The 23,460-nt window shown below is 37.5% G+C and overlaps 1 protein-coding gene across 13 annotated transcripts in view; it reads right to left on the bottom strand.

The window, feature by feature from the left end:
* Positions 1-23,460, bottom strand: part of EPB41L2 (erythrocyte membrane protein band 4.1 like 2) — a 103,773-nt gene that overhangs the window by 5,727 nt on the left and 74,586 nt on the right. For 2 of the 13 annotated variants that reach the window (XM_050972152.1, XM_050972153.1), the window contains exons 9-18: positions 23,370-23,457; positions 21,837-21,989; positions 21,352-21,449; positions 16,730-16,902; positions 15,041-15,222; positions 10,648-10,710; positions 7,731-7,877; positions 6,259-6,363; positions 2,418-2,471; positions 1,648-2,208 (exon numbers count right to left, since the gene is read on the bottom strand). In XM_050972152.1, coding sequence (XP_050828109.1) covers positions 1,648-2,208; positions 2,418-2,471; positions 6,259-6,363; positions 7,731-7,877; positions 10,648-10,710; positions 15,041-15,222; positions 16,730-16,902; positions 21,352-21,449; positions 21,837-21,989; positions 23,370-23,457 — 1,624 coding nt within the window. Of the gene's footprint in view, positions 1-1,647; positions 2,209-2,417; positions 2,472-3,420; positions 3,565-6,258; positions 6,364-7,730; positions 7,878-10,647; positions 10,711-10,938; positions 10,972-12,868; positions 13,517-15,040; positions 15,223-16,729; positions 16,903-21,351; positions 21,450-21,836; positions 21,990-23,369; positions 23,458-23,460 lie in introns of all 13 variants that reach the window. The other 11 variants (XM_050972165.1, XM_050972154.1, XM_050972161.1 and 8 more) reach the window with 11 other exon arrangements.

Raw genomic sequence — 23,460 nt, 5'->3', positions numbered from 1 at the left:
ATTAATACATCAGCCCTCTAGGATATCCAAAACATTGTAGGAAAATCTAATCTTCTAATAACCTTGTCAAAGTTCAGTGTTTCAGCCAACAGTAAATACCAAAGAGCAGTTGCTAAAACAAAGCTGCAACACATGCACTAAAAATGTGTAAAAGCATCACTAAGAAAAAAATAAAAATCTTAGTTTGCATAAAGAAATTTACAGATAGATCAGACAGATAAACTTTGTATTAGAACTAATCTGGGAAAATAGCTATCACTCCTCAGTCTGCAAATCAGGACTAGGGATTCAATAAAAGTTTAACTTTTTAATATGTAATACTTCTGGAAAAGAAAAGCTTTTGCAAACTGGATTTTAAGCAGTCAAAGTTTTTCTCTAAGTCAATGACTTCTAACAAAGATTCTAAAACGCTACTTCAACAATTTAAACTAGTGGTGTTCTCTGCAATATCACAAACAAAGCAATTAACCTGGGGTCTGTAAGCTAGTGAACTCAGTACTTATTGGAGCACATTTTCATTAGATTTAAGAACTAAAGCCTTTTGATATTTTTCTAGACGCATCAGCTTATATCTTATATTGATTTTGAATACACATTGGGTAAAATCCCAGGAAAAAAACCAAACACCCTTTCATGCTTGCACACACAGCAGCCCTTTTTCCCCTTTCTCCAAACTATCTACGCTGTTAGGAAGTGTGGGAACTTGCAAATTTTAGAAGTCTGATAAACTGATTCTTTCACATCATTAATCAGAACAGCTCTGTATGCAAAAGACAACAAAAGAAAGAACGTGAGTTGTTTCAATTTAAAAAGTGAAGAAAAAAAAATTTGCCACCATTACAAGAACAAGCAGGTAGAGGACTACAAAAAAACTCACCGAACTGGTGAAAAACTCAGGAGAAGATCATCACAAATGTATAAAGACATATGTGCCTGACTTTCATTTTTTCCCTTTCTGCTTCTTTATCACTTGCCCAGTGATGAACTCTTTGACCTTGTTTGGCTTGGTTATGACAGGAACGCATCCATGCTTCCTAAGTATCTACTGCACTACAAGACTTCACAGAAACATTGTGCTATGAGCCTCACCACTTAACAGTGCACTGCTCTCACCTCTGCAATTTCTAGCCATACATATTCTAACCTACAAATCCATAACATTTTATTGAAGGAAGGGAAAAAAGGCAAGAAAAGAAGTGAGTACGGGGAAAAAAGGAACAAAAATTTCTGACAGGTGCCTTCTAATTTCAATTTGCAATAGTTTTCCAATCACAATTATATATCATGGACTTGTCAAAAACAGTTGACAAATAGACAAGACAAGACTTAAAACACTGGAAACACGTAAATAATAAATACACATTAGGTATGTGCATATAAAATATGGAGGAGATAAAAAAAAGAAATCTCAGTCTTCGGAAGGTTTGCCTTTACTGGTGATTTTCACTCAGTTCTAGCAAAAAGTCAGAAACCATAACTGAGGGAGACAGAATTTCACTGCTCATCAATGGTTTCCCCTTCCAAATGATCTGAATCTTGTTGGATGCCAGAAGACGTGGAGGAATAGGAGAAGAAGAAAGGCAGGTATATTTTCACCCCAAGAAATATCTCTGTTTAATCTAGTTGTCATACTGTTCTACCATTTACCTCAGAACAACAAATTAATTGTGGTGCAACATCAATGTCAACATGAGACACATCTCCATTGAGTTTCAGCTGTTCCTCCTCTTTTTCTTCACCTACATCTTGCTTAATTTGCTCTGACAAATTCTTCTCTTCTGTAGCTACAGTAACTGTATTTTCCTGGACCAAATCTTCAGCTGTAACTTGTGTGTGCTCAACTGGTACATTTAGTTTACTGCCTTCGGGTATGGCTTCCACGTGCTGCGTATTTTCTTCATGTTCTTTCCTTTTCATGTCTTCCTCTTCTTCCTGTTCTTCCCTGATGACTTCCTCAATTGCCCTATGATGTGGATGGTATTCTCCCACCTCTTCATCCTCACTCTCACTACTACTGCTGCTGCTGCTACTATCTGATGGCAATGATGAAGAGTCCTTTTTTGACACGTGCTCCACCTTACATGTCTCCCCAGCATCAGTGGCAACTTGCATTTTCCCCTTGTTGGTTTCGTCTACGACTAGTGTTTCTTCTATCCCAAACTCTGCCTGCTTCTTCTCCTCCACTATGTCCAGAGTCTCATGTGAACTCTGCACAAAAAACATGGATGAGGATAAACAAAAGAAGAGTATATGAATAAATTAAAATGATGAAAATAAAATTAGCCGATAGCTGGTTCATGTCATATGGAAGACAAAAGATGATTGTGATGGTTAACTGAAAAAAAGAAGGAAGGAAAGAATGAAGATGGATTGGAAGAGTTAGAGCCAAATTTAGTCACGGAAAAAATCTGCAGAACCTTATCAGCATCGCTGACTCCAGTACAAGGCCCTTCTGCTCTGGAAGCATGTCTCTGTGAAACAAAAAGCAATCAGAGGACAAGAATCAATGCATAACCCTTTTCAACAGTGCAACATCCTCCAAGCAAGCTTTTAAGAACGCATACACATGATACTAGAGAGATGCTACATATTCACTGCAAGATGCTAGTTGCCTTACACTTCATCTAAATATTCAGTCAAAAGTAGGTAAGAATTATGGAAATTATTATTGGTGTAAGAATTGAATTATGAAAGCCTGAAAATAAAAAAGCATGAATGTACTAGCCAGTGATGCTACCGGGGCAGTTATTTCTCTCAGTTAAATCAGGAATTAAGAATAAATAATATTAAACAAAAGGAAACAGAAAAAATAATGCTCTACTACTAGTTTGCCATAATTTAAAAAACAGTAAAAGGGCATTATTGCAAGGTTTTATTAGTTGTTTGTCTTTGGTCTGTTACTTTATGCAACTTAATAGATAATGAGAGGAAGACTGCTTAGGGTAGTATGTTGTCAGAACAGCAAGACATGACTACAAAAGAAGGTCCTATAAGAATTCAGTTTGGAGCCAAAAGGATGGTATTAAGTCAGCTTTACTAGTATTTATTCCGTAACAAAAAAATGATGGCTAGCTGAAAGCCCGCAGTAAATGATGTATTAGGGTATCAGGTTTTTTTAATTGGACATACATTTAGCAAACAGTCTGAAGCAAAATTAAGAGCCCAAATGAAAAGAATACAAAAACCAACACACCATCTGTGACTTAATCCTAGCTTTTATCGCCGTTTACCTAGCGCAGCACCTACGGAGCGTTAAGTTTAGCCAAGCACTGATTCCTCCCTGCTTCTGGCGTGCTGCAGATGCAGAGTTAAGCTCTGAGGCAGGCACGCCGCTCTAAGGCAGGCCGGGACGGACGGGAGCAGCCCGGACCTGTCACTGTCCCTGTCCCGGCGGGATGCGGCCCCGCGCCCGAGCAGCACCTGGGGCCCCGGCGCGGCGGCGCCCGTCTGCTCCCCCGCAGCGCCCTCTGCTGGCCCCGGGCTGGCGGCGGCGAAGGGCCCGCTGGTGCCGGCGCCGAAGCGCTCCTTACTAAACAAAATGGAGGTTATCTCCTCTTCCAGGCTCTAGACGAGTCAGAGAAGGGAAAGGAAAGAATTAGACAGCGGCGGACGGAGCGGCAGCCACCTACAGAGGGAGAGGTTTGGCAAGAGAGAGACGTGACAAAGGCAGCGGCTGGGCAGGAGCAGGGACACGGACAGCGGGGACACAGCACAGCCGTGCGCTGGGGCTGCGCCTCCGGCACGCACATACACCGTGCGAACGGAACACATCGACATTTACACACCGACATTTACACGGACTTCCCAAACAGCGCCGTCTACTTAGCTGGTAACTCCGTATTTACTACTGGGATTTTTTTCCCTTTTAGAATCCATTTCTGACACCTTCTAAAGCCCAGCTGGACCAGAGCTCTAAGGCTGTCAGACATAATTTATTAGAATACATACCCACAGCGCTGAAATGTTAAAGTATTTCTTACTTCTTTATAACAAATTTTATATATATATATAAAATACTTAAATATCCTAAGCGAATTAATGTTGATTAAAAATCTGTTTTCAAAAAGCCTTTCCCATTTCAGTGGGAAAACTTGTATTTTTCAAACATACATGAAAGGTGACACATTGCTTTAAAGCAAATGTTCATAATGTGGTCTGTTTTGTGTAGGGCTACAAATCTGTATGGTTAAGCAGACTTTGAAAGTTCACGTCGATACATGCCTCTGAAAAGGCTACAGTTCTTTATTCCAGATTTCATTCCACAAGCTCAGGTAAGAAGTTAGAGGTAAAAGTGGTTAAAATAAAAAGCCGACAACGTACAAATACATAACACGGACATTGACACCATTTCATGAGACACATTTCAGCCTTCCCGAAGGGCACTGCAGAGAAAGATGCCAGAAGCAGGCGCCAGAGGAAAGCCGAGGTGCCATGCACACAACTGCAGCCCTGGGGACTCCCCGTGTGAGCAGTGACGGGGAGCGTGACCTGACAGAGGTTACACCGTGCTACTGTACGGACACCACAACGCGTATGGCATGCAGAAGAACAGAAAAGGGAAAAGAAAAAGAACCCCTAACTCGGCTTTTAATTTTCCTACACTAAAATTCAAAGTTTATTTCAATGGTGGCTAAGAAGAGTTAACACAAATGCAAGTTTTTAAATCTGCCTTCATGCAACATTGAATATCCAATAGGGGAATGTGTTCCTTACCCCTTTCTTTCCCTAGATTCCTCCACCCAAGAAACATTCATCTATTAACAGATTACATCAAAAAGCAAAAATGTTCATGATCCTCTTTTCATTGTACTCTAGTACCTTGTTTTCTGATCGCTCAAAGCAGTAAAAAAAAAAAAAAAAACACCAAAAAACCCGCAGGGGAAAAGCAAAATCTTTGTGTGGTAGGTGGCCTGACTGTGTGCATATCTCTCTATCCCTGCTCCCCCTTTTATATATATATATATATATATATATATATATATATATATATATATTCAACTTTTTGGATTCTCCAGTCTTTTAAAATGAAAACCCCAGTCACACAATTTGTTTCATAATGTAACCCCTGTTCCCTGAAGCATTTAATAAAAAGGATTACATTTATAGATAGAATTCATTAATTTTGTATCAGCCTGTGTTTAAATTCCTGGCAAATTCTTCTGGTAAGCAGTCATACAGTCTAACATGAAATACTGTTTACAAGCTGTGGGGATGGATTAAAGAAAAAAAAATATTCTGGGTATCCATAAAATAGAAATATTTCTCCTATTTGCAATACATATAAATGTGTGAGGGTTTTTTTTTAATTAAGTCACAGATGCTGTGCACTTGCAGGAGTATGGTGGATCTAGAAGTACAGTGACACAAATGAGATGTACCCAAAAGAACATTTCTAGGACACAGACAATTACTTGTAAGCATTTTTGCTGAAGCAAAAGAAGAAAAAGAATATTAGCAGTGGTATCCCTGCTTAATTCTCATCTATTATTCAGCTGTCCTAAAGGACAGGCAACAGGCATCCATCAGCAAATAATTCAGGATGGAAACACAGTTCCCCAAATGTCATATTTATATATGTTAGTGAAATAGGACTGCCAGCATCACATCAACCTAATCGACCAAAAGTGATGTAAAAAAGCAACATCACAATTGCTACTCATCATCACTATCACACTGCTACTAGTCCCACTGGTTAGAGTGCTTTTCATTGCATAGATGTTATCAGGGACAAAGCTTTCCTCTTTTCCTTAATGAAAAGAGAGGTACAGAAGTGCAGACGTTTTCAGAACAGGTTGCTTTTGAAATGAAACTGCTTACACAGCATTACTAATTTGAATAATCATTACATAGTGAACATGCAAAGCAAAAGTTCTTGTGTGAAGTGTCAACTGCAAGCAATTATTTCCGTATACAATGAAAATACATGTTTTGCTGTCATCCCAGACACATCAAATACAGTAATTTTCCAGTATTGAACAGTAATGAAAAACTGGGTTTCTTTTCAGTGGCCATTCAGAACTTTATGGTTATCTTGATGTTTAAGTAAAACATTGCTGGCATTCATATATATGTGTATCTATACACATATACACACAGAGATCCTGGTTTACAACTCAACATTCTCCTTTCAGTACTGGCTTTAAAAAGTTATTTCCTTCAAGGGAAAAAAAAAAAAAAAAGAAAAAGAAAGAAGTGCCCAAGCCACCAAGCTAGCCCACAGCAGATACAGCAAAAAGCAGCAGGTTTCAGGGCAGCCACCTGATCGGTTTCCTCTGGTTTTGCTCCAGCAATCCATGGCATTGTAATCCATTGTTTCTCCTTCCCAGGCAGTGTTTTCACTTGGAAAATGTGGTCTCCTTTTTTCTATTTGGTTTTCATTTTATAAAGCCAGTATAAATCAACAAGGAATGAGACAGACATACACTATACATAAACATAAAACCAAATCATCTGGAAGTGACAGAACATACTAGATGAGCAAAAAAAAAAAAAACCAAACCAAACCACCAGATATAAAGTAACTTGCAGGGGCTTCAACTTCAAGAGAAAGAAATCAACACAGAAAATACACACAACTACATAATGAAAATTAACTTACACCTTTACATAAATGTCTGTTTTACCCAAAAATCTATTTAGAGTTATGAAACGAATCACTGTGTCATGAATGTTTGAAAATATGACCATTTGTACCTGTGCATATACCACTATAGATAGAAATATTAAGGTACTACTCAGAAATTTGAGGAATTTCTTGTCAGTAACCACAAATGAACAAAACAAAGAAGTGATGCACAGTTAGTTGCTGTGTTCTCTGTATGGACATACTCACAGTTCAGATCACTTACAGATCTTACTGAAATAATGTCCTATTATCAAAAATAATTTTGTAGCACCAGGCCTGCTTAATTGAAAGCTCATCTTTCTGTGGACTAAATGAAAGCTGAAGAATTCAAGGGGATAGGACAGCAATACATTTAAGGAAGGAAAGGTGGGAACCATGGTGATAGACAAGGACAACAGCACAACAAACTGATTTCTTTGAAAGACGAATGTACTCATCTACTGTATGAAAGAAACAGTTATTAACCCAACAGAACTAAAACTTCACAATAGCATGAGAAGTTTGGCTAGGTTTCTTGCTACAGGCATTGAGGGTGTTATATTTAGAAAACTGTATTCCATACTGCAGTTTCAAGGTTCAGTCAGAAAGGAGAGGTAGAGAGAAGTAGATAAATTCATTTTACAGACTTTTAAAGACTAAGATAGGTAAATTATAACAACTATATTAAATGTGTCCTGAAGTCAACACTGTAAATTAACTGATCACATAAAGTCCTTCTGAAACAAAACACAGACCATGTGTGTATTTATGCACAAGCTGTCTATGAAGAGATAAAGACACAGAAAAGGAAGGAAAATGATCACTGAAGATTATTTCTATCAATCTGTGTAAATCAGCGTGAAATTTAAAACATCCTTAACATACAGGAAAATGCTGCCATTGTTTCTGTTTTCTTCTAATTCAGTTGTTCATGTAGAAGAATAAAATTCCACCCACTCTTTAAAGTCAGGTCCAATAATAATGGTAAAAAAGTTAATGTACACTTAGTATAAACAAATATTACATCAGACAAATAAAGTGTTAACCTGAAGGACAAACTGCATTTGCTGTATGACACGGAGGGTTGTATGGGAAGGCATGCAGACAGGTGTGTGCAGTGACATACCCCTTGTGTCTGTAGGGACAGAGGTGTGATACGCCGCTTTTCCCACTCATTTGGGCGTGGTTCGGGCGTGGATTCCATGAAATTGCGCTTGAGCTCACTAATGCTAGCCTGGTGTTTCAGTAAGTCGTCCTGGGTCTTATCCAGGTCCTAGCAACCCGCAACATAAAACAAAGTAGGACAAAACACAACAACAAAAGCAAACTTAACTGAAAAAAAAATTAAAAAAGAAATAGAAGCAGCCAAACCAAGAAAAGTGCCTTGTGTCTGAAATGGTGACCTTCTTTGTAGTGCCTCAAAATAAAAATGTTTAAGACTATAAGGGACCACGATTTTCTAGTTTTGTTTTTGTAGTGACGGTCTTACTCATGCACTGTTTCTTCCATATTTTAAAGCAAAGGAAAATAATGCTGTACATAGTTTTAGCAAAGAGCTACTTTCATCCAAAACATGACACTACTAGTCCTTTGAAACAATAATTTCCAGGAGCTGTTTGTTTTCACCTAAAATTTGTAAGACCAGAAACAAATGTTTCAGGATACTGCACAGCTAACACAACTGAAGGTAGCTGTAAGAAAGAATAGTTTAACTGAAAGAGCACAAAAATGTATCTTTTTTGATATTGCAAGCTCCGTGAAAAATACTTACATCTGTGAACACAATACTACAAGGCCAAATATGCAAGCAGCTAACACCTGCTTAGCTTTAGAGAGACAACATCATTGTGCTTCCCATGCAGGCTTAAACTTACTGAAGAATCAGATTTAAAGACTTAAAACCTGTTACCTGCCAATTCTACTTTTAAGAACCTGACAGTAGACAGACAAGTAGGAATAGTTTTTGTGCATGCCAGTGCCAAGAAAATTATCTAAACTGCACCTCCATAGACCAGTGCCAAAGGGGACACCACAGCGGGAACTGGATTTTCTCATGACCATTGAGGCCAAACCTCCATTGAGGCCAAACACCTGCAGATCAAATAACTACAAGGTATTCTTTCACTTTGTACCAGCTACAGGGCAGAAGTCAAGTTCAAGAGCTATGCCAAAATGTAAACACTCTAGTAACCAGACAAAAATATATATGCTTAGCTTTCTTATGAATTCATTGTCTTCTAAATACAATGGCTGGGATTTGGTGAGAGAAGCAGATTTCACCCTGCTTCCACATTTGTTCTCCTTCCAGCATTCCAGGTCTCAAGAAAAGCCCATGTTGCTTATGCTTACTCTAAGACAAGAATATTTTTTCAGTAGTATTCTATAGTTATATTCCAGTTTAAGCCTCAGATCCATTTTTAGTAAAGAACTAAAAGACTGAAGATTGAAGTGAAATATTATCAATGAAGTTATAATTATTAAGGAAGTTTTGTCAAAATAATGTAATCAGAAATAATTATGTAGGTAAAGAATCTGGATTTTTTTACAAGGGTTTTAAATAGTTTTTAGCAGAATGTTCTAAAATCTACCATTTAGGTAAGGATTTTTGTTGTCAGTGATTGCAATGCAAAGACGCTTCACATTAAATCATGAAAAACCCCAAACTCCATAGTTTCTCATTTCTTTTCACTTGCATGCTCAGCCCCAGTAAGGGTTTGGTGCTGCACATCTATTTCCTAACCTTGTGGATAAACCTACATGCATTTTGAACATTTGAACCTCTCCCCTTCTGGCAACTCTGTAGGTTTGTATTGTCACAGGACCAGTTTTCATCCTGGACTAACAAATGAGACTTTAAAATATGTCCCCCTGAAGTTTGTAATTTCTGAGTGAAGTAAAATCTTATGCCAAAGGCATTCTATTATACAACTGAAGCTCGTAACAATCCCATCATTATTTTAAGACCTGTCTTGGCTTGACACAAGGCACATTTCTTGGACTTGATCAAAGCAGTTATGCAATGCACACTTTCAGTGCTTCAGTAAGTTATACACAAGCAAAGTTTCAATAGTGATCAAAAAGCTGCAAAAAGCCATAAAACATTAGTTGGGTTACTGCAATCCACACGTCTTCTTATTACTGAACAAAACAAATGATTTTTTTAAAAACTGTTTTTGTGACAAAGGGAATTATTTATAGCCCCATCTGGATGAATGAAATAAAGACAGCAGTAGGATTTTTTAAAATATCTTCAGTTGCTAGCTGAAGTTATTAACCACAAATTAAATGATACTAATAATAACTACAGTGACGGATAAAATAATTGAGATCAGCAATCTATACGAAAGTTCTTAAAAAAATCTCTACTTCAGTGACAATAAACTACACATGAACACACTGTTCAAAGCTCTTTGCTGTCGCTCATCTGCAATGAAAACCAACCTTCAAGAAGCAAAATTTACTTCCATTTGAAAAGGAAAAAAAACCCAGCAAATATTTCCGGAAATATACAAATATTCCCTTTGAACATCTGATCCTTGCATCATTTTTCAATGTTCCTAAAACCAGTGTCAGAACCAGAGTTAGTTTTCTATACTTCTACTGCTTGCCCCTTACTAACTCTATTTATTCAGCTAACGTATTTGAGGAAGGCTGATTAAACTGGAAAAAGCTGGAAACTCTACTCATCTGAATATGCAAACATTGAGGTACAATGTGCAAAAACCCATTTAGAATTATGAATTGCACCCATGTGTCTGCTGTATCTAAATAGGGCTATTATTCCCAGTTGCCACCTTGAAGACATTTAGCAAAAATACACAAATTTACATTCAGTGTTCTAGCTGAGGTTTTGTTGTGGGTATTTTGCATTTGTTTGGTTTTTGTTTAAACTCAGAAGCTAGAATGGTAACATGCAACATTTTCAAGCCAGTTTTCCCATGCACCTCATGCAGTGTGACGGTAACAGCCTGCAGGTGACCTCCCATCCCATGCAGCCTGGCAGCCCGTGAGAATGGAGAGTACTTTTTATATTACATACAAACCTCCAACATTAAATTGCTATGTCTGACATAAATATTTTCCCCGTCTACTCTCAAGGAACTGATCTGTGAAATTGAGCCACATAAACAAAAACAAAAACAAAACAAAATATAAAGAACATAAAATGGACCAGCAAATAAATAAAAAAGGACCCTTACAATCAGACAGTTAAATAAAGGAAATAAAATGGTGAGGTGAAAAGGCACTATTCACACAAAACCCACAGCAAATTTAGGGTGCTAACAAGGCAGGCAGCCACAGCCAGGTTCAATTGTAAAAGAACAACCAAGCACCTTCTGCTGTGCTTCCTCCTCTTCGTATTCCACCTGTGCGAGCGCATGACAAATTACCAAGAAAAGGAAGAGTTAACGTTGGCTTACAGACTAACACAGAGGCTTCATCTCTTTGTAAATGCTGCAAAGCGTGCTGGATTTTACAGACCTTTACTTTTTCGGCCCCAGATGTTGAAATTAAGCGACTTGGGTCTTCTTGCACCTACATTGTTGTAGAATGGCTGAAGTAATTTTTGGCATAAGTGGCATGAAAAATGGAAGTTTCACACTGTGTCCGTTTCTTGCTGCACTTTTTATTGTTTCCCAGGTGAAAATTTAAGAATGAGTAACAAACAAAAATGATATGCATAATTGGTAAGTGATTTAAAATTCTGATGGGAAATGGAATCTAATCCAGGAGTTCTTTTGGGAAAAGAGTTTAGGGTTCAAGTCAAAAACTTAAACACTGTATTTATGAACTGTCTTAAATTTTAGGAATGTTGTTGTCTTGGGATGAATTATTTGCACACACACACATACATCCCTTATTAAGTGAATATACTGCTTCTCACACTGCAATTCATTCCGTTGGCAATTTCTGTAGCTAATCTTCATATCTCATCTCCAAGTATTCCGAATGCCTTAAGGAACAGCATTATTTAAAAAGTGAACCATTTCCCAGTTATCTTTCCACAAGTACAAATATCAACTGGTAATCTTAGGAAAAGATGCATTTACAAGACAACACTGTGCAAATCCATAAATCTGAAGATGGATTTACTGTTCATACTGTTGCATTTTGGATTCTGTGTGAATGATGTGGTATGTCTAACATTTTATTAATTTCTGACTTATCTGGGGTTGTATTTTCTGTAACTACACTAAAAACTCTTGATTGGATCAGGCTACGGAAAAATGGAGAAATCTTAAAATCATGTTTTTCATTATTTTTTCTTAGACTGGTATTATAATGGCATCGTGTCATATTTACAAGTTTTTAATGTGTACATTGGTTTGGCAAACTTTGTTAAATGTAACATTAAACAGATCTGCCTCCATTTTGATTCTATAATAATTGGTGTGATATTTTCTTTGAGGATCAAAATAGAAGACCTTTTTCTAGTGGTATTGCTGTAACTTGTGCAGCAGACATAAGGAAAGGAGGCAGTTTGTCAGCCCCTCCAGATGATCAGAGCATCACACTGGTGTGACTGAGGCTTCTGTACACTTTAGCAGTGTAATCCAAAGAATGCTCAGATTTCAGTGATATGGTCTGACACAACCTCAATCCCAGCTAATGAAAGAAATCGGTCTCAACTGCTGCTAGAGATTAATCAAAGCATGTAAAAAAAGAAAAAGTGCCTTGGACAGACTCAGCTTTGCACACACCCTTGTAGAGCTGAAACATCTGAAATCAAAACACTGATTTTAAACTATTCCCAGTTTTCTGAATTCAGCTTTTAGGAATTTCATTTTTCAGATCTAAACAGGACTTCAGAGATGTGCATTGCAGTCAATGCATGCAGGAGACAGGCATTTTAAAACCAATTGACAGTGCAAACAGAACTTGCAAATGGTATCAAATAACATATCTATTGTTACACAGAGGACTTTCAGTATTCAGTTTTATGTACTCATTAACATTTTGAACTACAATGCAAGTCCACCTGCAGCTCAGTATCTGTGGAATTCAATGAGATTATGCATGCTGTAGGAAATTAGGCAGAAAAACCATGAGCCATCTATCGACTAAAAATCCCACAATGGCAATTTTTCACAAAAGAGAAATGCTAAAAAGATGCAGCTATACACATGAGCATTTGTGTATTTATATATGTATGTACAGGCATGTACACAGACACTAGGAAGTGTGCAAAACTGAGCAAGCCTTTTGAGAACAAGCATAAATGCAATGTGCAAGTGTCAACATTTAAGCAGCAAAATTACACACCTCCTCTTCCTCTGCTTTGTCATTCAGGTCATTGCCATTAGAGCTACTAAAGGAAGTCACCTTAGGCTCCAGGTAGCAGAGGGACAGAGCGAGAGGAAGGGAAAATGTGAGTGAAAAAGGAATAGACTGGAAAGCAGACAGAAGCAGGACAAAGACAAGGAGAAAAGAGGGGATGAAGGAAGGAGAGGTAATAGGAATGTAGTGCTGAAGGCCAGGTGGGAGGAAAGAAATGCAAACATCAGGAAGGCTAGGAAAAGTAATATAGCCATCCTCATCAAGCAGCGAACGGAAACTAAAAGAAAGGCATCTGAAGAAGCTGAAGGAGACGCAGAGCTGAGTGCTTTTGTAGTCATTTGCATGGATTCTTCCCTCAACAGCAGGGGAGCCTCGACTAGCTAGGGGTCTCATAGGTTCAAAGGTATTAATTGGTGAAGCTGTTCTGGTTTTATTATGATCTGATGTTTGTTCCATGGAACTGCACTCTGAAATGTCTGGAATGGTAAGGAGGGGCTCTTCAAAGGGATCTTCCTCTGAAATATCTGAAAGAATGTCGATCTCAGGGACAGGTGACAAGTTTGTGAGATGGGGTGACACAGAACGGATGGGCAGTGGTGATGGGTGTACGTGAGTGAGCTGAAGAAAAAAATTCTGTGCACAGTGGAAAATGAAAGCACAACAAAAATGCAAGTTTGAAGGCACATGAAGAGGGGGAAAAAAGAGAAATTATTAGTTAGTGAAAACTTTTACTTAGAAGAAGGGATAGCTTTACCAATGCTATAGAAATAAAAATAACAATCCCGCTGTGTTTTACAAGCAGCCAGCTTGTTTACTTCTGTGGATTATGAAAGGAACCCATTACAAATGTTTTGTTCTCAGGCTGTAAAGAACTGTGCACTTTTGAACTGCAACAGTCACTTAAAACAGACGGAAGCAGACAGACATTCAGAGCTTTGGCAGAAAGGTCAGAGGACAGTGCAGTACACGAAAGACAAGCTGGCACTTGGGTTTATAACTGTTTTCTCTAAGACTTAAAGAGAACCAGAAAGGAAAAGAAGCATCTGCAGTAGGGGAAAGAGGAAAAGCTGTTCACAAAATAAGCATGTATAACAAAACCGTACTGAACAGCTTCCTGGAACAACCTCCTGAAATACTGCCTTCCCCTTCACCTCTGTTTTGGTTAAAATACTGAAAGATACACCATTTCGAAAACAAGGGAGAATCACCATTTTAGCAAGCCCAAAGGCAAAGCACAGTAATTCATTTTACCATTTTTCTCCCATAAAGAAACTGTGTGTGCCTTTTTTCTCATCCATTTCAAAATTATTTCAACTTGCCAGCAAACAAAAAAAAAAATGCAGCTGTTGTATTTGTTTTCTTCCTACACTTGGATGCAGTGGGAACATATGAACTGAACAGAGAAACTCAGCAGTCTCACCAAGACTAAAATGGGTAGCTAACTTGCAAAAATGTTTGAGGACAAAATTACTCTTTAAATATTAAACTAAGTTCTGAAATAGAAATGATCTCCAAGAGAGAAAGAGCAGCAGATTTTACCTGGCACTTTGGGAGGAAACTTTTACATCAAATCATACAAAATATAAATTAAAATTTTTGACCTATTCCCCCAGTAGCTCAAACAAAAAAGACAAGCAAACATTTGCAAAGGAACAGATCACAGTACTGAACTTTTCACAGAAATCTATACCTCAACATTAAAGTTTTTAAAGGATGAAATAATTCAGCAATGGTTACTGAAACAAAATTGTTACCTATGGTAATTAAACTCAATCAAAATTTACCCAACTTTGTAGAGTGTACACAACCATGGTATATTAACATTTTTATTCAAGTCTAAACAAACTAAGGAAGTGAATAAAACATGATTTACCCTTTGAAACATTTTTTCAAGAACTCATGCAATCTTATTGAACATTTAAATTAAATTTACAGCAATAAAAGAAACTCTAGGTCAGTGCTATTTAGAAGTTTGTATTCTCTTTTGCTTACATATGCTTACATTAAGTTAAACACACAGAAAGCACTTGACAATTTTCCTTTAATATTTTAATATAGTGTTTTGTATGATACTCAGAACTGATAGATACTAAATAACCTCACATGGATGCACACATTCACATGAATGAAAAATTTTGGTGTGAAAGTCAGACATACCTTTCCATCCTGAGTCAATTCTAATTGTGGAGTTTTGAGTGGACTTTCATCTTCTTCTCTGCCACCATCTTTTAACTTGGCCTGACCAGCAGCTTCGAGATCAATGATTTTATCTCCAGCAGCCTGCCCTCCAGTAGCAGAGAAGTCTCTTAGAAGACTTTGGTCTGAAATACCCATGGGAGCTATTATAGAACAAAATAATTTCGGCTAATTTGGATAAGCTGAAACATTTTGGTTTTAAATCTTCTTAGGAAAAGCACTTTATGATTATATCATCAATGATCAATACAGGCTAGTATTGATACACTGTGAGTGTATTTTTCAGTTTCTTGGCTTTACAAAAAGTCTGTGGTTCCCATTGCACTGATATGAACAGCAATGCAGCCTGTCATAAAACTTGCACTTATTATGTATGGAAAAGACCCTCATGGTATCAGACAAGTATTTATCAACTTCTTGATTAGTCTTGGAAGATAAATTGAAGGTATTTTTCTTTTGGGTGTATGAATCACCATTAAAAAAGAGAGAGAAATATGAAAGAGTATTTTGTGGAAATTTGCTCTTTGAGAAAACTGCTTTAATGCAATCTAGAAATAACTACGCATATAATTGTCACAGTATTTTTCACTGGAACCTTAGCAAAACTACACAAACAGCTCAGTGAAAGTAAGAACTTTCCTCCCTATATGCTTGCAAAATTATTAGGGGGAAATACTAAGCATGCATACTTGAATGTAGTCAAAGCACAAAGAGAGTGAAAGGCCTTCACTTATCTTCCTCTCATTTGACACAGCATAGCATGGATGGCTCTCTTTTTAAATAAAACAACGACTGGCTTAATCAAAATAGCAGTAAGGAAAAAGAAGAGAATTCATTAAATGAAGGAGTTTTAACAAATACAACTTGGATAAAAACTTAATTCATTTAGTAATGTTCTGTAATACCTCCATATGCCTTGGCTTTACAAAGCTGAGGTGCAGAAAGTTGAGAGGGAGAGGTGTTTCTTGGAGTACCTTTGAGGGATATCCTCTTTTGAAAAGTCTAAGCGTCACACCAGAGACTCCCTTAAGATGCTGAGCCAAGCTCAGCTAAAGGGAAATGTGGCATTTGGGATACAAGGCTTTTGGGGAGCCTCTATAAGTTCTGCAACCTAATCTTCTGATCCCTTCATGGGTGGCAAATAGAGCACTTCTTGGGTATACGTCACTCAGGTTCCACAAGGAAGTTTTGCTAAGTCAGAGTAACTTAGGTTGGAAGGAATATCCAGAGGTAAGCTAGTCCAAACCCCTGCTCAGAGAAGGTCAAACTCGTTCAGCCTTTTCTGTTTAGAGATGCTCAGGCCAACCCAGATCTCAAAAGATGCCACAGACCAAACAATTTTATGAAGAGCTTGTAGTGTGTGCCTATGCCTTCAGAAAGGTATGAGTAGTGTATACAGATGCTACATACCCAACATAGTGAACTCCATATATCCACAGCAGTGCCATACCATTTAGGCAGTGACTGAACTTAATGTTTAGGTCACCTAACACTGTCAACTACCTAAAGGGGCTTTTGAAATTGAAATTCATAAATCTGTCAAATGACCTTCTGTCCATCCATAATGCTAACACTTCCGAATGTTGGTCAGGTCAGAGTGACAACACATAACATAATCACAACATTGAAAAAATAACTCCAGTTTCATACCTCCATCAAGGCTCCTGGAAACACGTTTGCTGGAGGTGCGTTCGAAGTACGGAGCAGGTCTGTCTATGAGGTTGCTGGCCTGTCGTGTCTGCGCCTGCGTTCGGCCGCTGTAGCGGAACTTGGAACCCAGGGTCAGGAACTTCGCTTTTGGAGGCTGTTCTGGTGATAGAAGTCTGAAAGGGAAATATGAGGAAAGTCAGTTTAAAAGGCTTTATTTTAAGGATTTAATGAGGCAATTTGAAGCTACCTATTGTACTTCAGCTTCAGTTCACAGTGTATAATTTGTGCTCTCCGAGAAAGGATTCTACTGTAAGCTCTTCAAAGACCTTTCAAACAATGCATGTTATTTATTGTTTGCAGTTGGAGTGATGCTGATAACCATCACATTTTTCCACTGTATGACTAAGCATCTGGGACTCTTATCTTTTGGTGCTATCTTGGTTAAATTTTAATCTTTTGTAGAAAGCTGAAGCCATTATAGGTCATGTAGAATACCTCTCAGATCTCTCCTTAGAACGCTGCTTATAGTAAAAACTATACATTCCACTTCCACCGCCTCTCCTATATTGTGAGGTACCAATACAGCAGCTGCTCTTCCTCAAAGTTAGGGAATGGTATCTCAAAGCTGTATAAAAGGGAGTATCAAGTGAAAAAAGATTGAGAAGACTGGAGAGTTGTTACCCAACAGCAACAAATTTCACAGTTTACATTCAGACTCTAGTTTCTGTACAGTGTCATTGGCAAAATTATATAGGCTGATGTTCGCTGGACATAAGGAGTGGGGCAAAGAAGCATATTGGGAAAAGGTTGAGAAAGAGGGTTACATATACTGTTAATGCTGGGTATGTGTGTTTGTACCCTAAGTGCTAGAGCCCTTGTCAAAAGTCCAGAATGGGCTACCAGGGAGCTGGTGGAGTCACTGTCCCTGGAGGTGTTTATAAAAAGACTGGATGTGGCACGTAGTGCCATGGTTTAGTTGATAAGGTCATATTAGGTCATAGGTTGCACTTGATGATCTCCAAGGTCTTTTCCAACCTGGTTGATTCTGTGATTCTGTAGCACCATCACATGAGTTTGAAGACAAGTCCTTTCTACATCCCTGAATTTCCTTCAGTATGAGGACTTCAAGTTTATACTCATCTAACCCTATTGCTTGTACTTTGTTTTTGAAATCTGACCATCATCTGCAACACTGAGTGTTCACTGCCATCATTGCTGATAAGGCAAACAGTCATCACTGCAAGAACTCTTCCCAGTCCCTGCTTCTCTGGAAAGGCCTTTGAAGTTTTTTCCTGGACCAATGTAATGCTGCAAATACATGCTCACCCATCATGGCCTACTCTCTCTGTATAAAACTATCACTATCAGATTATTGCAGACAAAGCTTCTTGATTTGAGAATTTGCAAAGAATGAGCAGCTCACAGAACATCAACTTCTTTCAAGCAGAACCAGCAATTCACATGCCATTTGTACTAAGAATGGCACAGATGGGCAAGCAAGAGTTCAAACTTGCTGACTTGGTTCTCCTCTTCTGAGCACTCGCACAGAAATATCTGTGTCAGCGGAATCCGATCCAACATATGTTAAGGCGGTATCCAGTACTGGGTTCTGAAGACTACAGCGATCATTCTAAATGTGCTTCAGCAAAACTGAAGAATTTTCAGATACCTAGCAAACAGAACAGTGAGATGACCCTGGCTGATAACAGGGCCCCACCAAAGACTCTCCTTTCTCAGCTGGACAAAAGAGAGAGATAAATGTAACAAGCAGCTTAAGGGTGAGATAAGGACAGGGAGACATCATTCACTTATTACCCTCATGAGCAAAACAGACTAGACTTGGAAATAAATTAATTTCTTATCAACCAAATTAGAGTAGGAAATGAGAAGTAAACCTAAATCTTAAAACACTTTTCCCCCTTTTCCCTAAGAGGGGATGTTTACTGGAGCACTAGCCAGAAGCATACAATTCCCCATGCCTAAGATGCATATGCATGCACCTAAAACTTAATTTATTCCAACATTTATAAAGAAAACAATTCAAGTCTTGTTCTTCTCCCCATTATTTCCAAGAGGGAGTGCATTATGTACTAAGAGGAAGAAGGCTAAAAGGGTTTTTCCAAGGTTCCTTCAGTTCTTGATTTTCCATTCTTGGCAAGGTTGCAGCATTAACTGCCATTTTTATCTTCCACCCTGCTGAGATAAACTTTTAATCTCTTAATATGGAAAAAACAAGAGAACTAACTACTTCCTGATTAAGGGCATTTGAATGGATTTTTGTATTACAGGTTTAATTACATGAATAACTGAAAATTGTGCTTTTACCACTTTAAGACATTCTGAGGAGATGCTGAAAAAAAACCCATAAAAATATCAAATAAAATATCATGAAGCAGAAAAAAAACCACATTTCTGCAGACGCTGGTTAAGATCCAGAGTTGCCAACTAAGCTTACTTCAAAATTTTTATGTAGATATATGGTTTGACTGCATTTTTTATGGAGATTGCTGCTCTTTGAAGATGCTACTGGAACCCTCTAAGTCTGAGCTGATAACAAGTGAATACAATGCCCTTTGGTAATCATTTTCAATACAGTTCATTACAATTTTAAAGAATAACTTCATATACTAGTGAATTTCCTATACATTATAAGAAAACAGATCTCAATGTGATTATTTGAGATAAACTGAAACATTACATAAGACAACACAAGGAATCTTACCATGTTTTATATAGGGCATGCTAAGAGATTTGGAAGCTATAAATATCTAAACTGTATACAATTGACTGTGGCATCATACACAAGCTTTACACATGCTCTGGATGAGCTGCAGTCTCTTGGACTGTAGCAATTGCTTTCTGCTTTTTATCTTTGAAGGGAGATAGAGCTGGCTTTATTTTACTGTTTTTAAATCAGGATGAGAGGTTCTGAGGATTTTCTCCCTGATGACATCAGTGGAGTATATAGATTTACAGAATGGTTCAAGTATTTGTTATATAATTCTTGTTATAATGTCATTCCTGGTTAGGAAAAGCCACTTCTGATTTGGAATAAAATCCAATTATTTTTATTATGTCAGTATTTCTGTAGTAACGTTATTTCATAGCTATTAATGCTCCTGAAAGCTTTCAGACTTGCAAATGATAGTTGTCAGTTTAGGATTTTTGACTTTCATAAGATTTGCTTTTTTCTTAATCAGGTCTATTTGATTACTATAAAACTAGGAAATACATCTTACAAACAAAGCAAATCACTGCATGAGTTATTTGAAGAGTATTAATAAACTTTTCACTGTGGAAAGAACTGCATGCTGTTTGTGTAATAGACACAACTAGCCAAAGCAGACTTCAAATTTTCAAGAAGAGAATGCTGGACTGTGTTAATAAATGAATTCTATCAACATGAAAAAAAAAAAAAGGTCTGATCAGGATTTAAAAAATAAGTGTTTCTAAATTAAGCATTTGGAGTGATTTATGCTGAGATTTGGCAATTTCAGCATAAGTTCTCTCTTTGCATTCAAGAACATGGTGCAATCTATGAAAATCTGAATACTGAAAACCGTCCAATGAGACAGTTTCAGTAATCATCTGCTTAGGCCTCCTGGTCCCCAAGTTCTCTGAAGTTCTGTCTAGCATGTATATTCACAACAGGATTGCATCTACTTTAAAACACTGGTTTTTTTAAAAACAAATGGGCTACTGAAGGAGAAAGCTTACCATTACACACCCTAGGTACTGTGCTTTGAAGAAAAAACTCAGATTCAATGCCTACCCAGTTCATAGGAGAGTCAGCCTAAATCTGTGACTCCTAGGCTGCAGGGGGCATATGTACATCCTCATGGAATGTGTGTTATAAAAATCAAACAATGTCAAAATTCTTTTCAGTGAAGGAAGTAGACAGAGGAACAAATCTTGGCCTCTTGTTAAGGCGCTCATTTACAAAGAGATCATAGTTTCAGTGACCAGCTCAGAATTCTGTGTTCCTCAGTTGCTGGAGAAAAAAATGCAGAGGATAGTATGGATTATTACATAAACAAATAGTTTAAAGTGATTTTGTTTTTTGAAGAATGACTGTGTACTCAACCTAGTTCATAAATAAGGAAAAGCTCCACTAGAAGCATTTACACTTAGAAGAATGTTGAAATTAATTGAATGAAGATTACTGTCAAGCCCTAATAGTTTCTGTGATGATGTATAAGGGCTTTTTAGGTCATCATTCTGAAAAGTCAGTCTCTCAGGAAATCTTACCACATATCACAGAAAGTATCAGGTTGGAAGGGACCACTGTGGGTCATCTGGTCCAACCTCCCTGCTCAAGCAGGATCATTTCAGAGCACATGGCACAGGATTAAGGCCAGACAGTTCTTGCATACCTCCAGTGCTCCATGACCATTTGTTTAGTTCCATCCTCTTAGCACTCTGAAAGTTTTGATAAAGCAGTTAATTGTACTTGAGACTTTAGGAATTGGTAATTTGGGGTCAATTATTGTTAGGGTATCTTCTATCTAAGAGGTGATAGTGCAAGGGGCAAAGAAGGGGGAAATCTTAACTTTCCTCCATCCTTTAAAAGAAAGATATGAGTATACATTGCAAAGTGGGGGAAGGAGAGAATTATCATTTACCTGAAGAAAGTATGGTGCTCCACACAAACCTTCCATAACCTTTTAGCAGCCCGATGGTTTGGCAGTTTGAACCCAATGGTGCTCTCAAACTGTTCCAGCTGGAAAGAATCCACAAATAAATTAATCCATTTCCTTAAGCTGGCTCTTAATGAAGAGGTAGAGTTCAGATAGTTCCCTTACTCTATCAAGCTGTAATACTCCTGCCATAAGACTTCCTTTTAAACTTATTTTTTTAAATATCAGAACTTCCAGCCTTTTAAAAGAATTATACTTAAATAAAATAGATCTTCTTCTTGGTTTGGCTTTACTAATCAAGACTGTTGTTTAATACAATCATTAGAATCTGAAGAGGAAAAAACACTCATAAGTTCTGTTTGAATATATCATAAGCTTATAAGGACAGCTGTGGAAAAAATGAGGATGCTTTCTTATTGCTGGACAGAAATGATCTCACAAAAGAAAGAAGACTGAAAGGTGCTACTTACTTCTGCTGGCCTGACTTTGATGTAGAAATTACTTCGCTTGTAGGAAATCTTCAGAATTTTTGGCCAAGCGAAGCGGTTGATGCGGAGTCTGTCTTTGTAAATCAGCAGGCCATTAGCACATACACCCAGCATGATATCCACACCTTCAGAGTCCTACCAGGTATGAGACAACATCATAAAAATCACTTCAATGACATTCCGAACAAGCAATTATTGCTGACATGCCTTGAGGGAATATTGTAACTGGGACATGTTTCATATTCAAACCTGACTCTGACAATGAGATTCTTAAATCAGAAATAGCCAAGTATATTCATTTTATAGGTAAGGCTTTGGACTCTAAGTAATGGTTTTGGCATTCATATGCTACAGTTCTGGGAAATTCTTCAATATTCTGGTAATAGGGACTAAGTTAACAACTTAAAAGCAGGAAAGGTATGGCCAGTGTGTGTGCTAGTAATAATTTCAATAAATATTAAAAGAAGAAAAATGAAAACCAGGCCTGTCCCACTTAAAGCAGTCAGTGGAAGTCTGAACAAGTTGATGATCAAGGTGATCTTTTACAGTCACGTACTATTCCAGCAAAGATAGAGGAGATAGTGATAGGATTCTGAGCATTCTCTTTCACTGGCAGCATTTGATGCAAGTTTTACAGGCTACACTAATCACTTACTGATACACTACACAATACAGCAGAATCTCATGTCCTCCCCAACAACTGATCAGCTACATCAAATGCCGACACAGTCATCATGGAGTTGCTTCACTGGCAGAACTAACAAAACAAAATTTAACCATATTTCTCCAGTACTTAAAAGTCTTGGTTTTCTTTTTTAAATGCAAGACTGATGCGCTTACAATACCTTAAATTTCCTAATGATTTGAGATTCTGGATTTATGAGAGGGATTGGGAAGAGGTTAGTCATTTGTCTTCTGAGGTTTTAACAAAAAAGAAAAAATTCCCACTAGAAATGAAAATGTGATTTGACCTACCCCTGGAAGTGGAAAAAGCACCAAAATCCTCCCCCACAACCTCCCCCCCATATTTTTTTAACTCTCATGGTACTATGAAAACAATTACAAGTTCCTTTAGGCTTTAGTTTATTGGCCCTACATCTCCTTGGCATAGAAAATATAATATTTTAAATGTATTTATCTGCTCTTAGGAGTGAAATATTATGACACTCTTTGGAGTGAAATGTATTTATCTGCACTTAGGAATGATTATAAATAAAAAAGATTATTTATTATTATTTATTTAATAAGTAAATAATAAATATTTATTTAGTGCATAGACAAGCTGCACATGAATATATACACATGACTATATGCACTATGCACTAAATAAACTTCTTATAAATTCTACTGATGTTACAGTTGTAAATTGAGTAATTATTATAACCAAGAGATAAAGGCTTACAGCCAAAAATTAAGCATATGACTTTTTAAAAAATAATCTATATATACAATATTTTCTTTAATACTTAGCATGTCTACCCTAAAACAAAACCAAATGAACCCAATCCCCAATACCTTGGCATGATGTAAATCCACTCCATACATGGAGAGTCTCTTAGCATTTTCTAGGAACTGGGAATCCGCCTGTGCTGGAGTCAAGCCCCTA

This window comes from Serinus canaria, chromosome 3 (genome assembly GCF_022539315.1).
Source record: "Serinus canaria isolate serCan28SL12 chromosome 3, serCan2020, whole genome shotgun sequence".
Classification (NCBI taxonomy): Eukaryota; Metazoa; Chordata; class Aves; order Passeriformes; family Fringillidae; genus Serinus; species Serinus canaria.
The sequence above is the reverse complement of the archived record's forward strand: the minus strand, read 5'-3'. Positions and strand labels throughout refer to the sequence as shown.